Below are 22,735 nucleotides of genomic sequence, written 5' to 3'. Positions count from 1 at the left end.
TAACTTGACCTCAAATGACAGACATCTGCTTACAGGGCAGTTTGGAGAATGTGGGTTGTCCCCTCTCGGGGAGAACTTCAGGGGGGCCCCCCTCTTCTGTGCAAGGCAGCTCTGCCCAAAGGCCTCTGGTCCTGAAGCCAGACACCCCCTGGTGCCCCCGACCACCAGCACGCCGTCCTCCCGGGCACCGTGTCCCTCCGCAGCCTCCGGCAGTCTTGTCTGTTGCCCCAGGCCCGGGGCCTCCCAGGCTCCAGCTTCTCCCCGTGCTTGGCGTCTGTGGGTGACAGACTCTCGAGAGGGTGCGCCCCAGGGCTTCCAGGGCCCAGCTTCCCCTGCCCAGGTCTGCAGGTGGTCCTGCCGTAGAGGCAACGGTCCACGGCCTCCGCGTGGCTTCCTCCTGCCCGGGTTGGCTTTGTAGAGCAGCCGGGTTCTCATGAGTCAGGAACTACTCCCACCAGGGCAGAGGGAAGCTGGAATGTTCCCTCAATTCCATCTTCAGGCAGATACACTCATTCCTTCCTAAGGAACAGGGGTCAGAGCAAACCTGAGCCGGGCACCACCTGGTCTGGCTGGCCTCTGCAGATACGTGAGGACTAACTGTCATGCCAGCTGGTGACCTCCCCGTGCGCCTGTGGTTGGGTTCTGGGTTTCTCCAAAGAGGGGAGGAAGAGGAGGAGGAGGAAGAAGGAACGGAGAGCAGGAGAGAGGGAGCCAGGAGACTGGAGGGAGGGACCAGAAGTGAGAGCAGAGGGCAATCAGGGAGAACTTCCTGGAGGTAGCAGCACAAGTAGTCCACTCTGCAGAGGAAGATGGGTGGGGCTGGGGTGCTGCACCAGGGCTGTGAGCCCCAATGGATCTGTGCAAAAGCCCTGTGGTAGGTGTTGGAGAAACAGTGCTATAGGCCAGCTGGCCTGGGAGGGTTCACCTTCAGGTTGGGCCCACTAGGCTAAGGGATGTCCTAGGTCTAGGAGTTTTGGTGCTAGGGAAGCAGGCCTGTTGCTTGCACTCTTTTCTTTGTCCCCCACCAATGCACCCTGTGCCATCTGGCCCCGCCCCCCTAGCGACGCACCCACTCCTGTTGGAGCAGCCGTGGCACCAGCTGGAGCGTGTGAGGAAATAGACAGGCGACCAGAGTGGGAACAGCAGGCCATGGAGAGAGTGTCTAAACACAGGGACTATGTGGGGACCGTCTTTTATTTTTAGCCTGAAATTGGTCCACCCTCCAGCCTCGTAGAAATGGCTCACTGGGCCAGGCCCTCAGCAGCAAAGTCTCGTTACTCACCGGTCACCTTGGCAAGGAGCTCTTGTGGTCTCGGTCTGCCCGTCCGTGGACGGGGCGGCGGGGGGCCCATCCTGCCGGCTGCTCCAGGACAGGACCAGACCTGCCTGCCTGTGGGTCGGCCTGGTGCCTGGCCGGAGGCATCCGGAAGGCCTTCTGGCTCAAGGAGGGGCCCCTCTGCAGACAGCACTTTAGAGATGATAGGAGGGAAGCAAATCAGCCAGTCGGCTCCAATTCCCACTGATGGTGCCCATGTGTCATTAGGGCCAATTAGGAGAGCGAGGGAGGCAAAGGGTTTGCCCCAGGGCACGGGCTGGTGGGCGGGTCACCAGGACAATTGAATTCCCCACCAGACAAATGTGATTAGCAGTGCAGCCTGGGCCCACCCCCCGGAGGGCCAGGACATAAATGTCCCAGTGGGGCAGCCGAGCTCACCGCGCAATGCAGGTCCCCAGCCCCAGCGCGCGTGAGGCGGCCTCCATGTACGGCACGGCAGTGGCTGTCTTCCTAGTCATCCTTGTGGCCGCGCTGCAGGGCTCGGGACCCCCCGAGAGTCCCTTCCCCTACCGAGTACCCCTGGACCCCGAGGGGTCCCTGGAGCTCTCCTGGAATGTCAGCTACACGCAGGAGATGGTCTACTTCCAGCTCCTGGTGCGGGAGCTCAAGGCCGGGGTCCTGTTCGGGATGTCAAACCGTGGGGAGCTGGAGAACGCTGACCTGGTCGTGCTCTGGACCGACGGGGACAGTGCCTACTTTGGGGTGAGTTGTTTCCTACCCCCGCGCTCCTGACCTTGTCCCTCCCCAGTCCCCACCCAGCCTTCATCCTGCACGTTAACCCAGCAAAGGAAGTTCTCCTGCCTCTCCATTCCCGTTCCCTCTGGTCTTAGCCAAGTCCGTGTCCCAAGCTTGGGCGTCTCAGAGCTGCCCATCTGAGGACAAAACGGTAGACGCCCTCCCTGGTGTCCGAGCACACACCCCGAAACAGAAGGCTGTGTTTCCAAGGCGCGCACACCAGGGACGCACACACCACGTAAATGAAGGGACCGACTGCCCCCACCCTCATGGGGGTGGACTCCAGGTCCCCCACCGGTGCCAACACCACCCAGGGCCCCCGAGCCTCGCAGTCACACGTGGCCGGGCGCCACACTGGGCACGCACACCCAGTGCCCAGGACACAGCCCTCGCAGCCCTAGCTCGCACACGAGGGTGAAGTGAGCAGGTGCGGACGCTCCGTCCGCCCCCACCCGGATGCGGAGCAAATCTACCCAGCGGACCTGAGACAGGGTGTGCTTTTGACTCCTGGCCTCCAAACTGTACCCCTCTTCCTCCTGGAAAGCGCAAAGGAAGGGGAATTTTCCCTGCAAACTGGAGATAGAGAGGTTTGGGGGCACATTGCAAGGTGATGGGGGGCCCAGAGGACGGGGCCACCAGAGCCTCCGTGGGGTGGAAGCACCCACCTCTCCCCACCAGAGCCGACGCAGGAGGGTTAAACATTTTTTTTTTTTTTTTTTTTTTTTTTTTTAAATTCAGGAGGCACTTTCTTTATCTGTAAGCAGAGGGCTTTCCTTACTTCACTCAAACAGGGGAACCTGTATGAGCCGTGCAACCAGCTCCTGGCCGCAGGACTCGGTTTCCCTATCTGAGGAGTGGGGACAGTAATCCCTCTCCATGGCTCTAGGTCGTGTGAGCTCAGGCGAGTTGGCATCGGCTGACACTTCTGGAGCCCAGCGGTGCTCCTCCCAGCCCCCACGGAAACTCAGCCTGGAGGCTGGGCAAGCTGGGGACAAATGGTTGGGGCCCCTCAGATAGGACAGGTGGAGGTGCAGTTGGGGGCCCAGATCTGGCCAGCCGGGCTGCACTGCTCCGTGTCTCATGCCGGGGGTGAGGGGTGCGTCCCAGCCAAGAGACCTGGGGCAGCCCCAGCTGTGCACCATCAGCCCTTCCCAGCGGAGTCCCTGGGCCCCCGAATCAGGAGCTCTAGCTCCTCTGGGGACAGCTTTTCCTGGCTGCCCTGGAGCCGGGATGACTTCGCCCTCCCCCACACTACAAGATTAATTTGCACAACAAATTCCTCTGCAAACAAATGTCAGACTTGTTTTTCCTCCGTGGCCCATATGTTCAACAAACAGATTCTAGATTTCCAGCCGAAGATCAAACTAACTTTCTACCTCTACAAAATGAGTCTGCGGCTGAGCAGTGTCCCTTAGTGGGAGCTGCGTGGTGCTGTTTTCCTCTAGGGGAAATCTTACAAACTCTTTTTGCAGGTTTCTTTTTTTTCTTAAGGAAATGAAGACAGCCTGCTTTAGGTCTGGTGCAGGGTTAAAAAGAATCCTAAGGCCAAAGGCTTGCGGTGCTCCTGAATGGGAATGGAGTCCCATGGCCGTGGACCTGGGGGCCTGGGGTGGAGGGTTCTTCCCTCCCTCTGAGCATCCCCTGTGGGTGACTTCTTTCCCTGCATTGGCCTGAAGGGCCCTGGATGGCTGGGCCTGACAGCCAGGTGCACAGGAGTCGGGGTGGGGGGGCAGGTCAAGGTCAGCCAGATCCACCACCTACTAACGTCCCAGCAAAATGCATTTTGGCCCTTCCTGGGCCTCAGTTCACTCTTTCCAGGCAGAGCTAGGGCTGGGCGAGGGGAGCAAGATGCCGGGGGCATAGTGTTTAAGGTGAAGCTTGGTCTCAGGGGTGTGCGAGGTGCGGGTGGGCCCTAGGGAAAGACAGCCACCTTGAACCCCCCCACTGGTTTCTCCCTTGCTTCCCGAATCTGGCCCAGCCTCCAAGCATCCCCTTTCTAAGTCTCCAGGTGCTGTCGGGACCCTCTGCAGACCAGGGGAGCAGTATGTGTCCAAGGCACCCGTTTGCCATCATGGCAGCTTCTTGGTGGTGAGAGGTCTGGGCACCTGCTCAGGGATAGCTTCTCTGGGCACACCGTCCTGGCATGCTGGGATGTCCAAGGCCCGAGTCCCCACATGGGGTCTCAGAGGTGTGCGGTGAGATGTCCCTGTCCCTGCCCAGCCCCCACGAATCCTGGCTGGCATCTGAGAGCCCTGCTTCCAGGAGCAGAGGAAGCGAGTGGGATTAGAGCTTGATTCTGCCATTTCCAGGGAGATACAGAAAGAGGGAGTGACCCCCCCAACACCGGGAGCACTCCCGGGACCCACAGGGCTTGAGCTCCGGCCCTGCTGCTTGGCCCTGGTGTTGACAGTCGCTTGTCCCCGCAGGATGCCTGGAGTGACGAGCAGGGGAGGATCCACCTAGATTCCCAGCAGGATTACCAGCTGCTGCAGGCTCGGAGGACGCCGGAAGGCCTGTGCCTGCTCTTCAAGCGGCCCTTTGGCACCTGTGACCCCAAGGACTACCTCATTGAGGTGGGTGGGGGCCCCGTGTGCCCAGGAGATCGTGGCGTACCCCCAAGACCTAGGGCAGCACCCCTGGTCCCGTTATGCAGACAGAAAGCCAGGGAGGGATCTCAGAGGCCCTCAGTGAGGACAAGGGACCAGCTCTGCCATCAGCCTCCGGTCCCTTCCAGAGGTCCTCCTGATTGACACGGAGCTGAGATATTTCTAGATGCGGGTCCTGCCCTGAAGCCACCAGGATCTTGCTCCCAACTCTCTTTCCTTCTGGTTCATCACCTTCAGATGGAATTCTGGAAAGAACCCAGGAGACCTGGTTTCGCAAACTGCCCTTTTGCCGATGGGCTGCAAGGCTTGGGACAGGTCCCTTCCCCCTCCAGACCTCATTGGCTGACCTGCCTGTAAAGTGTGGGAGAAGCAGGGTGACCTGTAAGGTCCGAGCAGTCTGGGAGTCCGAGAGTCCACAGCCGTCGGGGATCCAAAAAACCATAGGCTTCCCGCACTGCTCCAACACACCCATGAGGGGAAACCGCCCATCTTGGCCTTGGGGACAAAATACTCTTAGGTTTTCCAGTACATGTTGACCTCGGTCACCGTGTGTGATCTTTCCAGCCTGGCCTCAGTGGCTATGTGTGCCAGAAAAGGAGACTGAGGCCTAACCGGAAGGACTGGCTCGGGGACCCCCAGCATGCTGGGGACAGAGCTGGACCCAAAGCGTCCTTCCAGCACGCCGTGGAGTCCGCGCACTCCTGACCCCCTTCCCCATGGATGAGGCAAGGAGGGAGGGGCGCAGGACCCTCTCCAAGGACTTTGCACAGGGTGCAGCTGCAGCACACGTGCGCGCCGCTCAGGGCCTCGGGATACAGGGGGGCCCACAGCCTAAGGCTCTGATATGTCCTCGGACGGGAGCCTTCACGGTAGGCCCAGGTTTCTGTAAACTCAGAGAGCAAAGGGGCTGTGCACCACGGATACAAACACACACACACACTCTGGTGCCCAGAATACCCTCAGGGCGTTTTCAGGCCCACATCCTAGACGCAAACCCAGGCTTACAGTCCCGGCAGCAAAGCGGGGGAAAGCCAAGCCCAGACTCTCACCTCCTTGGGTCTGTCTGTGACCTCTAGCCCAGTGCCCACTAGAACTTTCTGTGTCTGCCCTATCCGGCACCAGCCAGACGGTGCAGCCCTCCGAGCTCAGCGAGACTGTTGAGAAGCCCGGGTCCAGTGTTTTTCCTTCACGTGGTTATTGGCTCCTCATGCCCAGTTGTCATTGGACCGGAGGGGGTGACCCACACTTGGTCTGCTGTGGCCCTGGGGATGGTGGATATCTGAGGTGAGGCCAGCCAGCCTGACTCATGGTGCGGCCCAGCAGTGGCTAGAGGAACTGGATGTTTCGTGAGTGTAGACAGATTGTGTTTGCAAAGAAAACATGTAGTTGGCACCTGGTGCCAGCTGTGGGATGGGGGTGATTGGCTGGGGACAGAATCTCAGCTGGGTCTGCGGGGAGCCTCAAAGACCCCCTCCTTCACAGAGACAAGAGCCGGTGTGTCACCTGCCAGGTCAGGTGGCAGGGACCTGGCAGTGCCTGGTTATGGGAGCCCAGTGCTTGGTGGGGGGGGCGTCTGCGTGTCTCGGCTGCAGGATGGCACCGTCCACCTGGTGTACGGGGTCTTGGAGGAGCCTTTTGGGTCGCTGGAGGCCATCAATACGTCGGGGCTGCAGATCGGGCTACAGAGGGTCCAGCTGCTGAAACCCAACATCTCCATCCCGGCCTTGCCCTCGGACTTGCACACCATGGAGATCCGTGCCCCGGACGTCCTGATCCCCGGCAAGAAGACCACGTACTGGTGCCACATCACCGAGCTTCCAGATGGCTTCTCTCGGCACCACATCGTCATGGTACCTGGGGGGAGGTGGATCCCAGGGCCTCGTCTCGTCTCTGCTTCCCGCTGGCGCCTCCGAGGCTGCTGGAGAGACATCCCTGTCCTGGAAAGCCGTCTGTGGTTCCACTGGCCCCAGGGGTCCCCTCATTGCCTGAACCCGAGCCACCTGTCACCTGTTCACCCTCCACCCTCCCAGGGCGGCTGTCCTCCATGCCCCTGCTGCCCAAACTGGACCAAAGGATGCTGATGTTTTGATTTCTGCACCTTCCCCTGGGACTGGAAGGGCCATCTGTCTATCAGGTCATACCGCCTCCTGTGAAAAGGCAGCTCACCTCACGGCTCAGTTGTTCTAAACACCCACCCAGAGACACCGCGTGAGGGCAACAGCTGGTGACTGCCCCGTGTCCCTGGCCCTGGGGGACAGGGAGGGGGACCCACTCCATCTCCACAGTAGCACACTCTCAGTGGAGAAAGTGCAGCCCAGAGAGGTTGTGTGAGTGCCCAAAGTCACACGGGAGTGGCTGGCCTGTTCCCCTGGGCTCAGGCTTAGCCTCAGGGAAGCCTCTATGTCCTGGCCCAGCCACCACCACATTCACACGAGGACAGCTGCCTTCCTGTCCCCACCTTATCAGGAGATGGCTTGCCGGGGTCCTCATGCCCTCGGCTCTGGAGCTCTCCATGGGCTTTGTTTAGGGTTGGTGGCTCCCCCTTCAAAGCCCTGGGCCCCAGAAGCACCCCTGGAAATTGCTTCCCTTAACCCTCCCATTTTACAGATGGGCAAGCAGAGGCCCATGGGGGGGTGTGGCTGCGGGTGAGTGGGCGGGCGATCGTGGCCCCAGGCTCAGTGCCCTCTTGCCCGTAGTACGAGCCCATCGTCACCAAGGGCAACGAGGCCCTGGTCCACCACATGGAGGTCTTCCAGTGCTCCGCCCAGTTCGAGCGCGTCCCCCCGTTCAGCGGACCCTGCGACTCCAAGATGAAGCCCGATCAGCTCAACTACTGTCGCCACGTGCTGGCCGCCTGGGCACTGGGCGCCAAGGTGCACCCGCCCCTCCCCGGCGCCCTCCCCATCTGGGCCCCCGCGCCCTGGAGCCTCTGAGCAGGGCACTCCAGAAGGTGCTGGCGAGGCCTCCAGAGACCCCGCCCTGCATGGCCCCCACCCCCAACGTTGTCTCCCGTCCACCCCCTTGGGCCACAAAGGCTTTTTCCAGCCTTTGTGGCATTTCTATAGAAACAAAATTTGAGCGTAAGTCCTTGGTACGAATCGATCTTGTTTCCCCACTGGACTTGGGGGTTTGTGCACCTGGTGGTCCTGGCGGGCAGCTGCCAGGGCCAGATGCCACGGCCTCCACCGGCTGCACCCATGGGGTTTCCATCAGCGGCTCCCACCGAGGCAGAGGAGGGCGAGGCCTGGGCCATGTGGAGGGCCTGGGGGTTTAGGCTCGCCCCCGGGACACCAGCTTCCCCTACTCCCTGACCTCGAGTCTAATAGGGGTATCTGGGTAGACTGGTAGTGAGCTGCCTGTCAGTGGGAGAACATGGCTCTAATCCCGCTGCCTCGCCAACACCCCCCACCATAACTCAGGCGGCAACAGCTGGGTGGGACCCTTGTGAGACATGCCAGTGTGCCTGGGTCCGACTCCCTCTGCCACCCGTCCTCTGCAGGCCTTTTACTATCCGGAGGAAGCAGGCCTTGCCTTTGGGGGCGCCGGGTCCTCCCGATTTCTCCGTCTGGAAGTACACTACCACAACCCGCTGGAGATCCAAGGTAGGGAGCTCTCGGCTCGCGTTTCTACCCCTGCCTCTGTCCGCCCTTGGGAGTCCTCGGGCTTGGACGTGCCCAGTCTGGGAGGTGTCTGGGGGGTCTGCCCAGCATGGAACCCTCCTCCCCGTGGTGCAGCCTGCTCCCCACCCGTCGGGGCAGGCGTCCCTCTTATGCCTTTCCCCTTGTTCCTCTCCTGAGACTGTAGTGGGCTCCCTGGGCTGGGGCCCCTTCCTGCTGGCTCATCGTTGTCCCCACCTGGTGGGGGCCTTGCATCCCACCTTCCTCACAAGCACCCGCTGCCAGGTACCGCCCTCCGGAAAAGGCAGGCACAGGCTTCTTGCGTGTCCATCTGCAGATGAGGAAGTTAAGACCCAGGGCTCAAGGGACCCCCACTGGGGCCACGAAGTGAGTAGGCGGGGCCAGGAGGTCTGGGTCTAGGCCTGAACGGCCCTTGAACCAGCAAGGCTGGTTGGACTCTAGAGCTGGAAGGAATCACTTAGATACGGGCGGCTCGGAGTCCACGTGGCCCTCCCCCCCCACCGCTTCCTTGCTCTGTAGTGGGATCGACAGCTTCACGGTCCGTGAGGAGAGGTGCCAGACCGGATCCTGTCCCCTCTTTCCCGGGATGTCCCACTTCTCTGAGGCTGCTCAGACCAGCAGCTGACTTTCGTGCCCAACTGCCCCCCCAGCAGGGTGACCGCTGGGACCCAGGCCCAGCATCTCTGCCCCCTCCCCACAACAGGCTGGGCTGCCCCGCAGCACCCGACAGGACAGCAGGGGCAGGCCACTGCAGAGCCAGCGAGGCCCCTGCCCGGAATCCCCCCTCCGATGGCCTGACGCCTGGGAGGCACTGCCCCGGGATTATCTTCAGGTCAAGGGAAGAGCCCAGGCTCACCCCCGGGGCATTGCTGGCTGGGTGCCCCGCCCCCGCTTCTCAAAACACATCCCAGCAGAGCAAACGCACACTTGCATCACAGCCCTGGGATTTTCAAATCCATGTTTTCGGGGCAACGGTGGCAAACAGGCTTTGCTGGTGGGGTCTTCTATGTATGGGACCCTCCACAGTGGCATGGGGCTTCCTGTCGGAGAGGCATCTGAGGCTGCCCGGGGCCCAGCAGGGCCGTGCTGTGCGTGTTTAGGGAGGTAGGACTGCTCTGCACAGCGCTAGCTGCTGGATCGCCCCGTGCCTGCAGGTGCATAGCGGGGGTCGATCTTTAGGATGGTGCTACCAGTTGTTATGGGGTCAGAAACAGAAACGTTTCTGTGTGCGGCACCAGCCCCTTCCACCACACGCGGCCACATAGCCCTCTCCCTCTCCCTCTCTTTCTTTAAAAGGACGTTTATTTTCATTTGTGGAAATGAGGGGCAGAAATAGCCCGAGAGATGAGAGTGGGAGCTCCAGCCTGGGTCCCGCCGTGTCCCTCTCGAGCCTTGTGACCCCTGCAGCTGTCCTGAGGCTGGGAGAGCTCCCACACCGGGCTCCCGGCTGCCTGTGGCCACCGGGGTGTGCTCTGCCGACGGCTGCCAGCGAACTTCCCGCTGGAGGCGTAACTAATATTTTCTGCCACTGCTGGAATCATCTGCAGTGGGCACGGAGAAGGGCCTAAGTCAGCTGGGGCTTTCGCATGATATGGGATTTATTGCTCATTTAAAACCTGAGAGCAAATGGATTTTTGAAAACTCCTTAAGCGTCAGGGAGGTCTGTCTCTTCCTGATTATCTGGTTATATTTATGGATCCTTTGCCAAATATAAGGACGCTCTGTCACTTCACAAATCTGGAGACGGGCCGCTCGGCTATAAATATCAAAATGCCACAATTATTTCATTATTTAATCCCCATCTGAATTTTAACCAATTGCCTCTCTTTTTTATTATTATCCTCTGATGTAACCGGCCCGGAGACATAGCAGCTGAGTTTGGACATTGCGGGGGGCAAGGGGGCTGGGGTGGGGGGGGCGCCCGAGCAGGGAAGGGGGAGGCAGAGGCGAGAGGGGGCGTTCTTGGCTCCACCTTGGGATGGACGAGCAAGGAGACCGCTGGGCCCCTGACAACGCTCTGGGCTCAGATCCCAGCTCTGCCACTTTCCAGACCTGCGATCTCGGGCAGGGCATTCAGCTCAGGCTGTGAGACTCAGTTTCCACATCTGTAAATTGGGGAGGATGACCCTTCAGTTGTGTGGGCTCCCCTGCCTGTGTCCCAGCTCTCCTGTACATGCTGAGAGTTTGGGCCCACGGCCAGGGCCCTGAAGTACTCGGGGACTCGGCTGACCAATTCCAGGCGGGGGCAGAGCAGGGGCCATTGGAGGCCACGTGGTTGTGTGGCTGTGCCCGTGGCTTCTGGTGTCCGTGACGCCTGACCGTCAGCGTCGTGTGAGCTCCAGGAGGCCTGCCCAGGGAGCTTCACAGACTCCCATTAGCAAACCACAAGAACCAGCAGGTGTGACCAGACAGTGCTGGGCAGAAGCACAGTGCTCTCCTTCGGAAGAGGCTCTTTACTTTGAGCCCAGAGAGGCCCAGAGAGGGACGGCGACTTGTCCGAGAGCACACAGCACCCTGTTGTTGACCAGGTGGTCTGGGGCTGTGCACGAGCCAGGGCCTGGAAGAGCGGACACCAGCCCTGCTCTAAGGCTCCAGGCTCCTGCTCGATGTCCTGTGATGTCATCAGATGCGTCCCCTGGGTGCACCTTGAACTTCTGGCGGTCATCAAAGGAGTCAAGTGGGAGGCTGCGAGAAGGCTGCATCTTAGGTGCCTCCTGTCGGCTTCAGCACGCGGACGCGAGCGCTGCCCCCCCCACCCCGCCGGGCACCGAGACTCGTCCAAGAGACAGGGCAGCCACGGTTCCCTGCTCTCCCGTTTGCACAGACGCCCCCAAAGGGGGTCCTGCGGCCGGATTCCCGTCCAGATTCCTTTGCACGTGGGGAGGAACGTGGAGTCTTTGCGAAGCCAGCTGAGGAACTGCCGGTTTCCCAGATGTCCCAGATAGCCTGACGGCTGCTCAGCCCCAGGGACTGCAGACGCTCCGTCTTAGTTACCCGCCTTCATCAAGACTTTCCAAAGCATCCACTTAGTTTTCATAGAAACAATGTTTCTTTCTCTCCACGTGGGTGTTGCACAGGGCGTGTGAATGCACAAACAGGTGTGGCGGCCGAGGCAGCTGGTTTCTGGGGTGCGCCACAGGTGGGAGCGGCTGTGGGGCGCCAGCGTGGCCGAGGGGGCCGGGGGGCGTGCCGGAGCCCAAGCACTGGGGTGAGGGCACCTCCGCCCACCTCCACCCTCTTCCTCCCAGGCCGGCGGGACTCCTCCGGCCTCCGCCTGTACTACACGGCCACGCTCCGGCGCTTCGACGCGGGGATCATGGAGCTGGGGCTGGTGTACACGCCCCTGATGGCCATCCCCCCGCAGGAGACGGCCTTTGTCCTCACCGGCTACTGCACCGACAAGTGTACCCAGATGGTGAGTGGCGCGGGGCGGGCTCCTGCCGCTCCGTCGCCCCAGCTCCCCGGCAGAGGTCCTATGGGTGGTGAGGGCGGCTTCGGGGCTTTGGTTCCGCAGCCCTGCAGATTCCCCGCGGTCCTCCCTCCCCTGTGCGCGCCAAGGAGCCGCGCTGTGGGCCTCCCTCTCCAGCAACAGCCTGCCCACCCCGGCCCGGTCCCGAGCCAGCCGCCTTGAAACAATGTGAGTAAAACCGTCAGGCCTTCCCGCTCCCAGGGTAGGTGCTGCGGCCGGGCTAGAGCCCCACTCAGCTGCAGGGCCCCCTCCTCTCCCCACAAGACAGTCAGATGAAACATTGTTACACGCTCTTGTATGTGGTGTCTGAGAGCAAAGCAGCAGAAGAGGAAAACCTCCGTCTTCTAACTTGCCATTTGGTGGCCGCATGCCCTTGCCCTGCATGGTTTCATGGGGCACCTCCCCAGGGTTGGACCGCTGAGCCCAGGGGGCACCATTCTCAGGGCTGTGGGAGGGTAGATGGGGCGCAGACCCCCGGGCAAACACTCCCCAGGTGCGGCAGAGACACCCCGATTCTGCGCCCTCGGTGCTGCCCTGCCTCACCCAGCCCTGCCTGTGCTGACCTGCCCCCGGGTCGCCTGCGTGCATCCGCCACCGTCTCACCTGTAGCAAGAGGCTAAAGGGGGGTCCTTGTATGCCAGGAACACGTTTTACCAGGTAGATCCCATAAACGGTCATGCACAGAGGACATGAGCTTGAATCGATCTCACAAAAACGCCAGCCAGAAAGTGCATCCAGAACTTCCCACACACGGCCCCGGTGGGCGCCCGGGTCCCACACCTGCCCACCCCCCACGTTATCCATATTTCTAAATACTCCCTTTCACGCTGGTTCGCTGTGAGTTCCCCCGACTAAATCGTAGGGTTGAGGATCTTTTCCTCCGTCTCTTGGTGGATGTTCTTTCCTGTGAATAACCTTTCTGTAACCTTTGTCCGGCGTTCCTGGTGGGTCTTGTCTCGCTGTTGGCTTCTGGGTTCTTTTTCATGATGTCTGCGAATATGCCGACACTTTCTCCCACACCGCACCTCTGCATCCCACAGCACACTGCTAGGGACGTGCTGTCACCCCCTCTCCCAGCAGGGCACACGAGTGGGGCTCGCTGGGGCCAGAGCCCCGGCAGGTGCAGGGCGTGGAGCCGAGTGTGGCTCTGTCTGACCTCTAGAGCTCTGGCCACCGCAGCCGGCTGCAGGGTGAGGTGTAGCGTGCACATGCCTCTCCAGGGAGCTGATTCTCCAGTGGACTCTGTGCTCCTTGTGGGCTCCCTGAGCTTGCAGGCTTCCCGCCACTAGGAGAGCAGACCGCCTGGACCCGCAGAGACAGAGCTATTGGCTGTACAGGAGAGGAGCTCCTTTTGTCCGAGACCAGCATCTGGTGCTCTTTCCCGCGTCCCCGCAGGGCGCATCAGTGACACCTCCTGCCATGGGAAAGGCTCCATGGCCTGGGCCTGGAGCTGGGGGGGGGGTGACCTACTCACGGTGCCCCAGGGAAAGGGGCCCCAGGCCCCAGTGAGCTGTGCCCTAGAGAACGCATCTAGGGAGGCTGGGCCCACAGACCTGCCGGCTCTTGCCAGTCTCCAAATACTTCACGGCGGGGCAAGGACTTACTCTTCTTCCCCTAAAGGCAGTACGTTCTTCTTGAAAACCGCGTCACGTGGGCTGCTCGTTGAAGGGACCCCCCGGAGCCTGGCCTTACCTCTCCTTTAGCAGATCCCCGAGGGGCATAAATCCGGCAACCGAAAGGCTGGAGTAGTGGAGAGCAGTCGAGATACCCTTACCGAAATGGACCAGCCAAGGGGAAGTACAGCTTTGGGGACTGCAGGCCACGGGACGGCACTTCTCTGTGCAGTCCTCAGGCTCCCGCATCTCCGGGCGAGTGGCCAGCCTCCGGGAGTGAAACCCGGGGCCCCGCCAGCCCGCAGGGGCTCCTAGGCCTCACTTCTAACTGTCACATGTGTGGCCACACGGTTCCCTTGTCCTCAAATCACTGCAAGGGGGCCCGAAGTTTCCCTAACGCCAGCAGCGGGTGGAGGGCACGAGGGAAGGCAGACAGAAGGCGCCGCCCTCCGGGATCACCCCGTGACAGAGCCGCGGCCGCGGGGGCACCCAGGACCGGCAGCTAGCGGAGCGCAGTCCTGTGCGGTCAGGGAGATGACAGGTGCTTGAAGCGTACGCTTCAAGTGTGTAAGCCACTTAGGAAATGTTCGGTCTCAACAAAGCTCACCTCGAGTTCTTGAAAGTGGCATTTGACTGGAAATCTCCTTAGGCGTTAACAGTGAACAATGGCGTCTCAAAGGGACATGGTCAGTGCCATGGCTGTGAGGCAGGGGGAGGTGCCCCGGGGGCTGGGCCGGAGGGCCTGCTGGCATCACCCCCTGGTGGGTGCTGCATGGGACAGCCTTGCCCCAGACCCGAACCTGTGGAGCAAGGAGGTCACACCTTGCTCATCTTGGTGGCCCCCTGCCCGGGGTGGGCTCCCCTTAAGGTCCGTTGACTAAAAGGAGAGTGGACTGAGCAAGCTTCAGGGGTTCCAGAGAGAAGGAAGCAGGCTGTCCACCCCTTACCCCAAGCCTCCAGGGGCTCCTGGCCGGCAGCAGATTTGGAAGCCCAGGGCAGTGACAATGACTTCGCCCTGTGGGCAACTCAAGCCCTACTGAGTTTCCAGAGGGACCCTGGCCATCCAGGGAGAAAGACGTCGGGCCCTGTGGCCTATGGTCAATGCCCGGAGCCAGTGGGAGGGCTGGGGCCAGGGTCCCCTGCGTGCTGGGCCCTAACCCTGCCGTCCCCCGCCCTGTAGGCCCTGCCACCCTCAGGGATCCGCATCTTCGCCTCTCAGCTCCACACACACCTGACCGGGAGAAAGGTGGTCACCGTGCTGGCCCGGAATGGCCAAGAGAGGGAGATCGTGAACCGGGATGACCACTACAGCCCTCACTTCCAGGTAGGGGCTGCTCGGGGCCTGGTGTGGGGGCTGGCAACTTCTTCTCTCTTCCGCGGCCATAGGAACGGGTTCCCTCTCCTGGGTCAGGCCCCAACACCCCAGAGCACACAGTGGCCAGCCCTTCCCTTTTGGGGATTTGGTCAGGGCAGGGCTCTGATGGTAGGTTCTGGCATGCGGCTGTTTTCAGGTTCAAGGGGACCCGGGCAGCCCAATAGTAAAGTCTGTCCTGGGTAACTACCTTCCTGTTCTCATCCTTCCTGGCTGGAGGCCGCACTTAGCCAGTCCTCCTTCCCCCCAAGGGGCTGGGAGCACAGCCCCGGAGAGCCGGGGAGGACAGGGGGCTGGGAGCTGGGTCTGAAGTCTCCCCTTTGCCCACCCAGGAGATACGCATGTTGAAGAAGGTCGTGTCTGTGCACCCGGTGAGTGCTCAGTCAGGAATGGTGAGGCTGGGGGGGCTGGGAGTGCCCCCCAGAGGAGAGACAGAAGGGGGTGGGGGACAGCAGAGGCCTTGTGAAGGTCTTCTAGACCCGCATCCATGCAGGGCAGGGGCTGGGCTCATCCCACAGTGAGACTCGCCAGGATGTCACAGGGAGGCCTCAGAGGGGCCCAGAGGAGGCAGCACCCAGGGTGACCTGCGTCCCCCTGCCCGACCAGCTGGCCACAGACCCTAAGAGGTACAAGGAGAGACAGGGGCATGGGGGTGACTGGTGGGGCCCCAGATCGTGCAGAAGAATGCCAGGTCAGGTACAAGGTGGCCCAAGTTCACCCATGGGCTGTGAAATAGCCACCCAGTCTGCGCTGCTGTGATCGGGAGTGTGGAAGCCGACGGGTAGTCAGTCCCTGGGGACACCCAGATTTTGACCCGCATGTGTGGGGGCCCAGAGAATACCACAGGGTTCCTTAGTAATAGGCTGATGACCACGTCACCTGACATAGACAATAGCTCGGTCAAATGTGGGACAGGCCCCGTGCACCTGTTACCCTCAGGTAGGCAGGTGTTGACGAACCTCTATTGGCTTGGTTCCCCAGGGGGACGTGCTCATCACTTCCTGTACCTACAACACAGGGGACAGGGACCTGGCCACTGTGGTGAGTCACCTGACTTTTCCCTGCTGCCTGCTCATGGAATGTGTGAGGCCTAGGGTGGGGGTGGGGGGTCCCATTCAGGGCTTTCTCTGATTTCATAAGGACAAGTCTAAGTCCTCTCCTCGAGCACCGGTGGTTGGGGGGCAGGGGGTGACCTCCCTCATTCATTCAGTAAACCGGTGGTTCTCAGGGCGTGGTCCCTGGCCAGTGGCGCAGCTTCTCCCGGGGAACTTGGTGGAAACACAAACTCACAGGCTCCACTCCAGACCTCAAGTCAGAATATGGGTGGGGACACGTGGCCGTCTGGGGTTGAAGGAGCTTCCCAAGTGACCCTGACACCTGGCAGAGTTGGAGAGCTGCTGCCGTAAATGTGTCCGCCCTGTGTGCAGAGGCCGGGATAAGGGACACGCGGTCGATCCCTGTCCTTGGGGAGCTCCGCCCACTGGGGGAGCAGGGTTGGGCAGGTGACAGGCAGAGTTAGAATAAACACCGCTGGGGCACGGGCCCAGGGGGGAAGGGGAAAGGTGGTCAGGTGGGGCTGGGGGAGGGCGACTGAGTGCTTGGGCAGAGGGAAAGCTGCAGGAAGGCCCCCAGGACCCAGAATGATCCTCAGACCTCCGAGACCAAGCCCGCAGAGTGGGGCTGGTGAAAGTGAGCCGGCTGTAGAAACACCGGTCTTCACATCATCCCCCCCCCCCCACTTTGGGGCTCCTGGCAAAGACCAGACCGTGCAGGGGTGCGGCTGACTCTGCTCGGCAGGGGTGCGAACTGAGTGCATTTGGGCTGTGCCGTGGGTAGCCCAGGAGGAGGGTCCATCCGGGAGACACTGTCCCCCGAGGCTAGCTCTGTGGGCAGGCGGCTGCAGGCCGTCCGCCGGCCGGTGCGCTCCGGAGAGGGAAAAGTTGTGCTGTTGGTGCCGCCGCGTGGTCTGCAGACACCAGCCCGGGCTGGCCAGGCAAAGTGAGCGCCTGCTAACAGATGCTTGCCTGTCACCTTGTTCATCCCTGGGACCCCCCAGTTATCCTATGAAACAGGAGGCTCCCGGTGGAACAGACCTGGGGCTACAGTCCCCGGGAATCTGGTCGACCCCATGGCAGCCCGCTTTTGGCTTTCATTCAGTGGTTTTTCCAATGCCTTCTCAAGATATGACCCACGTACCCAGTAATTCACCCATTTCGAGTGTGCAGCTCAATGGCGTTTTAGTCTGTGTGCACGTGGGTGCCTCCATCCACACGGTCAAGTTGAGAATAGAACAGGCTGTCTTTCAAAACAACCGACCCCCTTTGCCACCACCATCCCCCAGCCCCCGGCAAGCACTGTCCCTCCCTCCGTCTCTGTGGGTTTGTCCCTCCTGGACCTTCAGCTGCAGGAGTCCTAGGATCCGTGCTCTCTCAGGATGGGCGTCTTGCCCTCAGCGTCTGTCACCAGGGTTCACCTGGGTTGTCATGAGAACTTCCCACCTTTTCACGGCCGAGTGACGTCCCTGTGCTGGACAGACCATGGTTGTGGACCCATTCTCCAGGGATGAACATTCAAGTTGTTTCACCCCAGCCTCAAGGTACGAGTCTCTGTGTTTTCACAGGTGACAAGAGGCTCAGAGAGGGAAGACACTTGCCAGAGGTCACACAGCCTACCTATAACGGGCAGAGCAGGGACTTAATGCAGGGCCGTGTGCCTGCAGGCTCTTGCCACACCGATCCTCCCTCCCTCTGGACTTGGGGGGACAACAACTCTGCATCCATGGGCATAAACTCGGGGAGCAGGAGAGCTTTGCAGGCGCACAGCCCTGACCTAAACCCCGTGCCCCTTCTTGTATCTCAAGAGGAATCTGTCCATAGACCAGGTGTTGAAGTGCAGTGCTTCCTCCACACGCTGGGGCTTAGTCTAACGGCTCACCCCATCCAAGCTCAGGGACCCTTGAAGCCTTGCCAGGACCCTGTGAGGCAGGTGCCCTTGGGACGCAGTGAGATGGAACCACGAAGGGCCCTCGGCTAGCGAGGGGCAGGGCTGGTCCAGGTGCCAAGGGCTCTGAGCTCTCGTGCCAAGACTCCTGGCAGGATGGCCGCGTCTCCCCATTCTACAGGTGAGCCCACTGAGACCAAGGGCGGGAGCGGGGGACTTGCCCGAGCAGTGAGGGGGACCCCCAGGCACAGATGCCCCCACACTACTTCTGCGAGGGCCCTGCTCCCTGCCCGCCCTCCCCCACAACCACCTCCTCGAGGGAAGCTGGTGGCCCGTCCCAGGATGTTCAGGCCCCATGAGCACCCTGATGTCCCCAACTTCCCCAGCTGCCCCACAGCCTCCTCCAGGGGCCCCTGTGTCACTGGTGGGACCAAGGAGGGGGACGGCGGGCTTCCCATAGTGTGACCACCCTCGCACCTGAGGGACAGGGGTTTCACGATGTGCTTTCCACGTGGAGGTGGAGAGGGAGGGACGGCTTCCATGAGCAGAGCCTTCCCGGGCTCGGGACTCTGTCTTGAGCGCTGAGGTGGGGAGCTGTGGGAGTCTGCAGGGTTGGAGGAGAGAGGTGACCCCCATCGGAGGCCGGGCAGCACGGCGTGTGGGGCTCTGGCACCCTAGGAAACCAGAGGACGGTACAGGGACACCAATCTGCAGGGGCCCCGCAGGAGATTTCCTGTCTAGAGGGGCCGACTTGAGCAGCGTCTATAAGGACCGGGGGCTGAGGCAAGCCCGCGGCTGGGCTCCTCGCTGTCTTTCTTTCTGCTGCCAGGGAGCAGATGCTGCTCTCCCCTTGGAAGATGCCGGAAGCCAAACGCCTAGCCCCCCCCCCTCCCCGAAATCGGTCACAAGCAGCTGGTGGGAGCCCGGGATGTGGCACGGGGCGGGGCAGGAGGCACTCCGTTGACTTGCTGGGGTCCCGGCTGGCTGTTCTCTTATCGTTCCCTGCCGAGTGGGCAGTGTCCCTCCGCCCCTCGCCATCGCCCCCCCTCCTCCCGCTCCCTGTATCCCACTTCTGCCGGCACTAGGCTCCAGGAACAGGGACCAGGCCAGGGGCTTGGAGCCCAAGGTGGCAGGGAATCCCCACTCTGCCCCGTCCCACACGGCAAAGCTGAAGGGTTGCCCTGGCAGGCTGCTGTGTGGTCCTCCAGCCACCATCCCCACTCCCGGAGCCCCTCCTCCCCTTAGAGCCGAGTTCTGGACATGTCTGGCGGACAGTGCTGTGTCCGCGGTGTGAGGGGAGGCCTTCCCTGCTGTCCCTGCCTCCAGGCTCCACCGGAAGCCGAGGGAACCCCTCTTCGGCCAAGGATGGAGAGGCCCCGCCCACTCAGGCCTTGCCCCTTAGCTTCCCCGGGATTCAGTTTCTGTATCCATAAAATGGGCACACTCGTTCCCCACTCTCCTCGCCCTTCGGTCGTTCTCTGGCTCACACGCGTGGCCCCGGAGACGCAGCTGCTGGCTGACTGGTTCGTGGTCTGGCTTTCCCGTGGAGGGCGGCGGGCCTCCGAGCAGACAGCGCTCGGCTCACAGAACTCGCTGCACCCTCGCGCGCACAGCACGGTCGGCGGAGGAGCGCAGGGTGCGCGCCTGAAGCGCGGGTCCTGACGGGCGCCCTCCCCTCTGCAGGGGGGCTTCGGGATCCTGGAGGAGATGTGCGTCAACTACGTGCACTACTACCCCCGCACGCAGCTGGAGCTCTGCAAGAGTGCGGTGGACGCCGGCTTCCTGCGGAAGTATTTCCACACCGTGAACAGGTGCCGGTCCCCGGGCGTGACCCTGGGCAGGCGCGACCCCGGGCAGGCGCGACCCCGGGCAGGCGTGGCGGAGGAAGCCGGACACAGGCAGGGTTGGCCCCGGGGGGAGTGAGGAATCCAGGCTAGGTGCTGGGAGCGGGAGGAGCGGACAAGTGGCAGCGGTGCCTCCACGGCCCTCCGAGGGGCGGGCGGTAACGTGGCTAGTCCATCCCCATACCCTTTTCCTGCTGAGCTTGGACTTGGCCTGAGAAGCCCTCTTCGGCCCAACTCTGGAGCAGCCGTTCCCAGCCCTTCCGAGGCGAGCTGGGAGAGGAAGCCCTATTAGCCATCACCAGCAGGGGTGGCAGAGCCCGGATAGCTGGCAGGGTGGGGACGTGTCACCCCCGGCCACCCCACTGCCCGCCCCCAGCCTGGGCTGTGTCCCCTGCCCCACCAGGTTCAATGCGGAGGAAGTGTGCACCTGCCCTCAGGCCTCTGTCCCTGAGCAGTTTGCTTCCGTTCCCTGGAACTCCTTCAGTCGAGACATGCTCAAGGCCGTGTATGGCTTCGCCCCCATCTCCGTGCACTGCAACAAGTCCACGGCCGTCCGCTTCCCGGTATGCAAGCCCCACGGGGGCTGGCCCCTCTGCATCCCGGGCCCCACTGAGGACCCCAGCGTGAGTGACGGGGCTCCACTCCAAGGAGTGCTCATGCAGAACAGCTGGAGAAATCAGGGGGTGGCAGACAGGGCCCCAGACAGACAGACGGCCTGCAGAGGGAAGGACTGATAGCACCGCCAGGCAGGGTGGCTGCCGTCCCCTGGGCGACATCACATCACGGGACTCCAGTCGGTGGTGTGAGCAGGGCGCCAGCAACGCCCCCAGAGCCCAAAAATAAAGTTCAGGGGGAGGGGCAGGTGAGAAGCCAAACAGTCTGAAGCTGTAGGCTGGCTTGTCTCCCTATCTGGGACCCACGGGATGCAGAGGCATCTCATTTATTCCTGAGCAAGCGAAGCCCCAGAGAGCGGCTGGCGGAGGCCAGGCTCGTGCTGAGCAGGGTGGGGAAGGACCTTTGTGCCTGTGGGTCTGGGAGGCAGATTTGCTGCTGGCATCTGGGAGCCAGATTAACTGCCGAATCGAACATTCCCGGAACCAAGGGCAGGGCTGATGCTGGCGGGCGGCCAGGACGCAGTGTGGACACTGGTGTGGCAGCCTTGTTGGGGAGGAGGTCTACAAACTCAGCCTGCACCCGGGGGCTCCGACTGCGTCATCTGGGGGCGCCTGAAGTGAGGGACAGCCAGGGAGTCAGGGGGCTGGTGGGATGGGGGCTCCGGGTCAGGACCCCCAAGTAGCAACCCGAGGGTAGGAGGGTGAGTTCAGTTTGGGACAAGATGAATTTGAGGGCAAGAACCCAAGAGGTCATGGGGGAGAGCGGCTGGGAAGGGGGTGCCCCGTCTCATCCCTCTAGCCTCAGTTTACCACCTGGTCCTTTCTTTGCAGGGTGAGTGGGATCTGCAGCCCCTGCCCAAGATCACCTCCAAGCTAGAAGAGCCCACCCCTCGGTGTCCAGCCAGCCGGGGTCAGAGCCCCACCAGCCCCACTGTGGTCCGCATTGGTGGGAGCAGAAGCTGAGTGGGGGGCTGCCCCTCACTACCCCCTCCATGTTGTGGCTGTGGGCTCACACCAGCTCTGTGCACCCCCATTCTCTGAAGACCCCTGTTGGAACAGCTCTGCGTGCCCAGGATGGATGGGCTAGGCCGAGCCCCAGCCTGAGACCATGGTCCATTCTAGCATTTGCCCCTCAAGGACCCCCTGCATGACCGAGAGGGTCCCATGAGAGTTCCCGCTTGACCTACCCGGGACTGGGGTGACCAACACCTTCCCCACACCCACCTTGGAGGTCTAGAGCAAGGTGCGCCCTCCCAACCCCCACCCCCGAAAACACTGACTGTTGCACTGGGAGGGGAGGGAGCCTTGCCTGGGCGTGGGGCGGACCCCCAGCCCGGCCCCCGCGTCCCCAGCCCCTGTCGATGGCGGTCTGTGTTGGTGTGCTGTGGGTACACGTGCGGCTTAAACGTTTCCCTGCAGAGTGGCTCGTGTGTCGCAGTGGGCGTCTTCTCCGTCGCGGGGGCAGGACAGCCACTTAGCTAGTTAGAGGTTTGCCTGGGGAGACTGCTTCCTTGCAGGGTAAATAGATGTTCTCGCCCACCTAAAGGGAAGCGCTAACAACTCTCGCCACCACCGAAAGATGAGTCGGCAAGGACCCAGGCAGGGATCCGTGTGCCGGCTCCTTGGGGCAGTGGGATCATCAGTCCCGGGCGGCTTTCCCGCCGGCGGTGGGACAAGTGGGGAGAGCCGGCTCCGGCCTCGGGCCTGCGTGAGAAGTGCTGTGCCCCTGTCTTGCTACAACACCCACCGCCCTGGCCCTCGGCTTCCTCCTCTACCCCATGGGACCCGTGCCGGCGGCGTGCGCGAGGCTGTAACGCTCCCCCGTGGGCCGGTGCTCGGGCTGGCCGGCACAGGTGGCGCTGCCCCCATGGGAGACGGCCGAGTCGGAGCCGCCTTTCCACAGTGGGCGCTCTGTCCCGCGGCCGAGCTGGAGCAGGCTTCATGCTTCCCGGGACGGCCTCCACCTCCGTCCCCTCTGAGCGGCCTCCCATTTAAGGCCAAGTTTGTCTCCTTGATGGTTTCTGAAGGGAGTAACGGATGCGGCTGTGTTCCGCCAGTTCAGCAAAAATGCCGCCCAGCCTCCGGGGAGGGGGGGCGAGAGGCTGATGGATGGACCCCCCGGTCCCCCCTCGGATAACGGCCGCTGAGCGCCGCCTCTCCCAAGACCCACTCCGTCACAGACGCGGACAAACGGACCCAGACGCGCTGCACTGCGTCATGTAAATCACGGCTTCCCGCGCTGTAAGTCACGCGGCGTGATCGCTGTGCAATGCTGCCCGGGCGGAGGCTGGACAGCCGGCCGGCCCTCCATCTTCTTTATCGCTTCGGGTGACAGGTGCAGGAGAGGCCCCTCCCCACAAGCGCAGGCCTTGGGACCGTGGCCCGGAGCACACCCAGCCTCCGGCCTTCATCTGCAGGCCCGGCAGGACCCCTCACCTCTGACCGGGGTGACTGCCAGCCGGGACAAGGGTCCTGGTCGGCCCAGGGCTGTGGGAAGGGGTACCAGGGAGACCTGCAGGCCACGGTGGGCCGGCCACACCCACTGAGCCCCTCCTGGCCACCATCACT

General features: G+C 62.1%; 1 protein-coding gene across 1 annotated transcript; it reads left to right on the top strand.

The window, feature by feature from the left end:
* The first annotated feature begins 1,720 nt into the window (after nucleotides 1–1,720).
* On the top strand, nucleotides 1,721–21,130 carry DBH (dopamine beta-hydroxylase). The gene is made up of 12 exons (XM_032866271.1): nucleotides 1,721–2,038; nucleotides 4,498–4,644; nucleotides 6,270–6,527; nucleotides 7,374–7,550; nucleotides 8,177–8,279; nucleotides 11,564–11,730; nucleotides 14,578–14,721; nucleotides 15,102–15,140; nucleotides 15,751–15,810; nucleotides 19,393–19,520; nucleotides 19,957–20,116; nucleotides 20,999–21,130. Exons 1-12 carry the CDS (start codon nucleotides 1,721–1,723, stop codon nucleotides 21,128–21,130), a joined length of 1,833 nt encoding a protein of 610 aa, XP_032722162.1.
* Nucleotides 21,131–22,735: the final 1,605 nt, after the last annotated feature.

Source organism: Lontra canadensis, unplaced genomic scaffold (assembly GCF_010015895.1).
Source record: "Lontra canadensis isolate GAN:19392208 unplaced genomic scaffold, GSC_riverotter_1.0 scaffold30, whole genome shotgun sequence".
Lineage (NCBI taxonomy): Eukaryota > Metazoa > Chordata > Mammalia > Carnivora > Mustelidae > Lontra > Lontra canadensis.
This window is presented reverse-complemented; position numbering and strand designations above follow the sequence as displayed.

What these genes read in the sequence shown, in the direction of transcription:
- DBH (XM_032866271.1), top strand. Translation starts at nt 1,721, where the DNA reads ATGCAGGTCCCCAGCCCCAGCGCGCGTGAGGCGGCCTCCATGTACGGC. An exon ending in CCGACAAGTGTACCCAGATG is followed by an intron (nt 11,731 to 14,577) that starts GTGAGTGGCGCG and finishes CCCGCCCTGTAG; the next exon opens with GCCCTGCCACCCTCAGGGAT. An exon ending in CCACGGCCGTCCGCTTCCCG is followed by an intron (nt 20,117 to 20,998) that starts GTATGCAAGCCC and finishes CTTTCTTTGCAG; the next exon opens with GGTGAGTGGGATCTGCAGCC.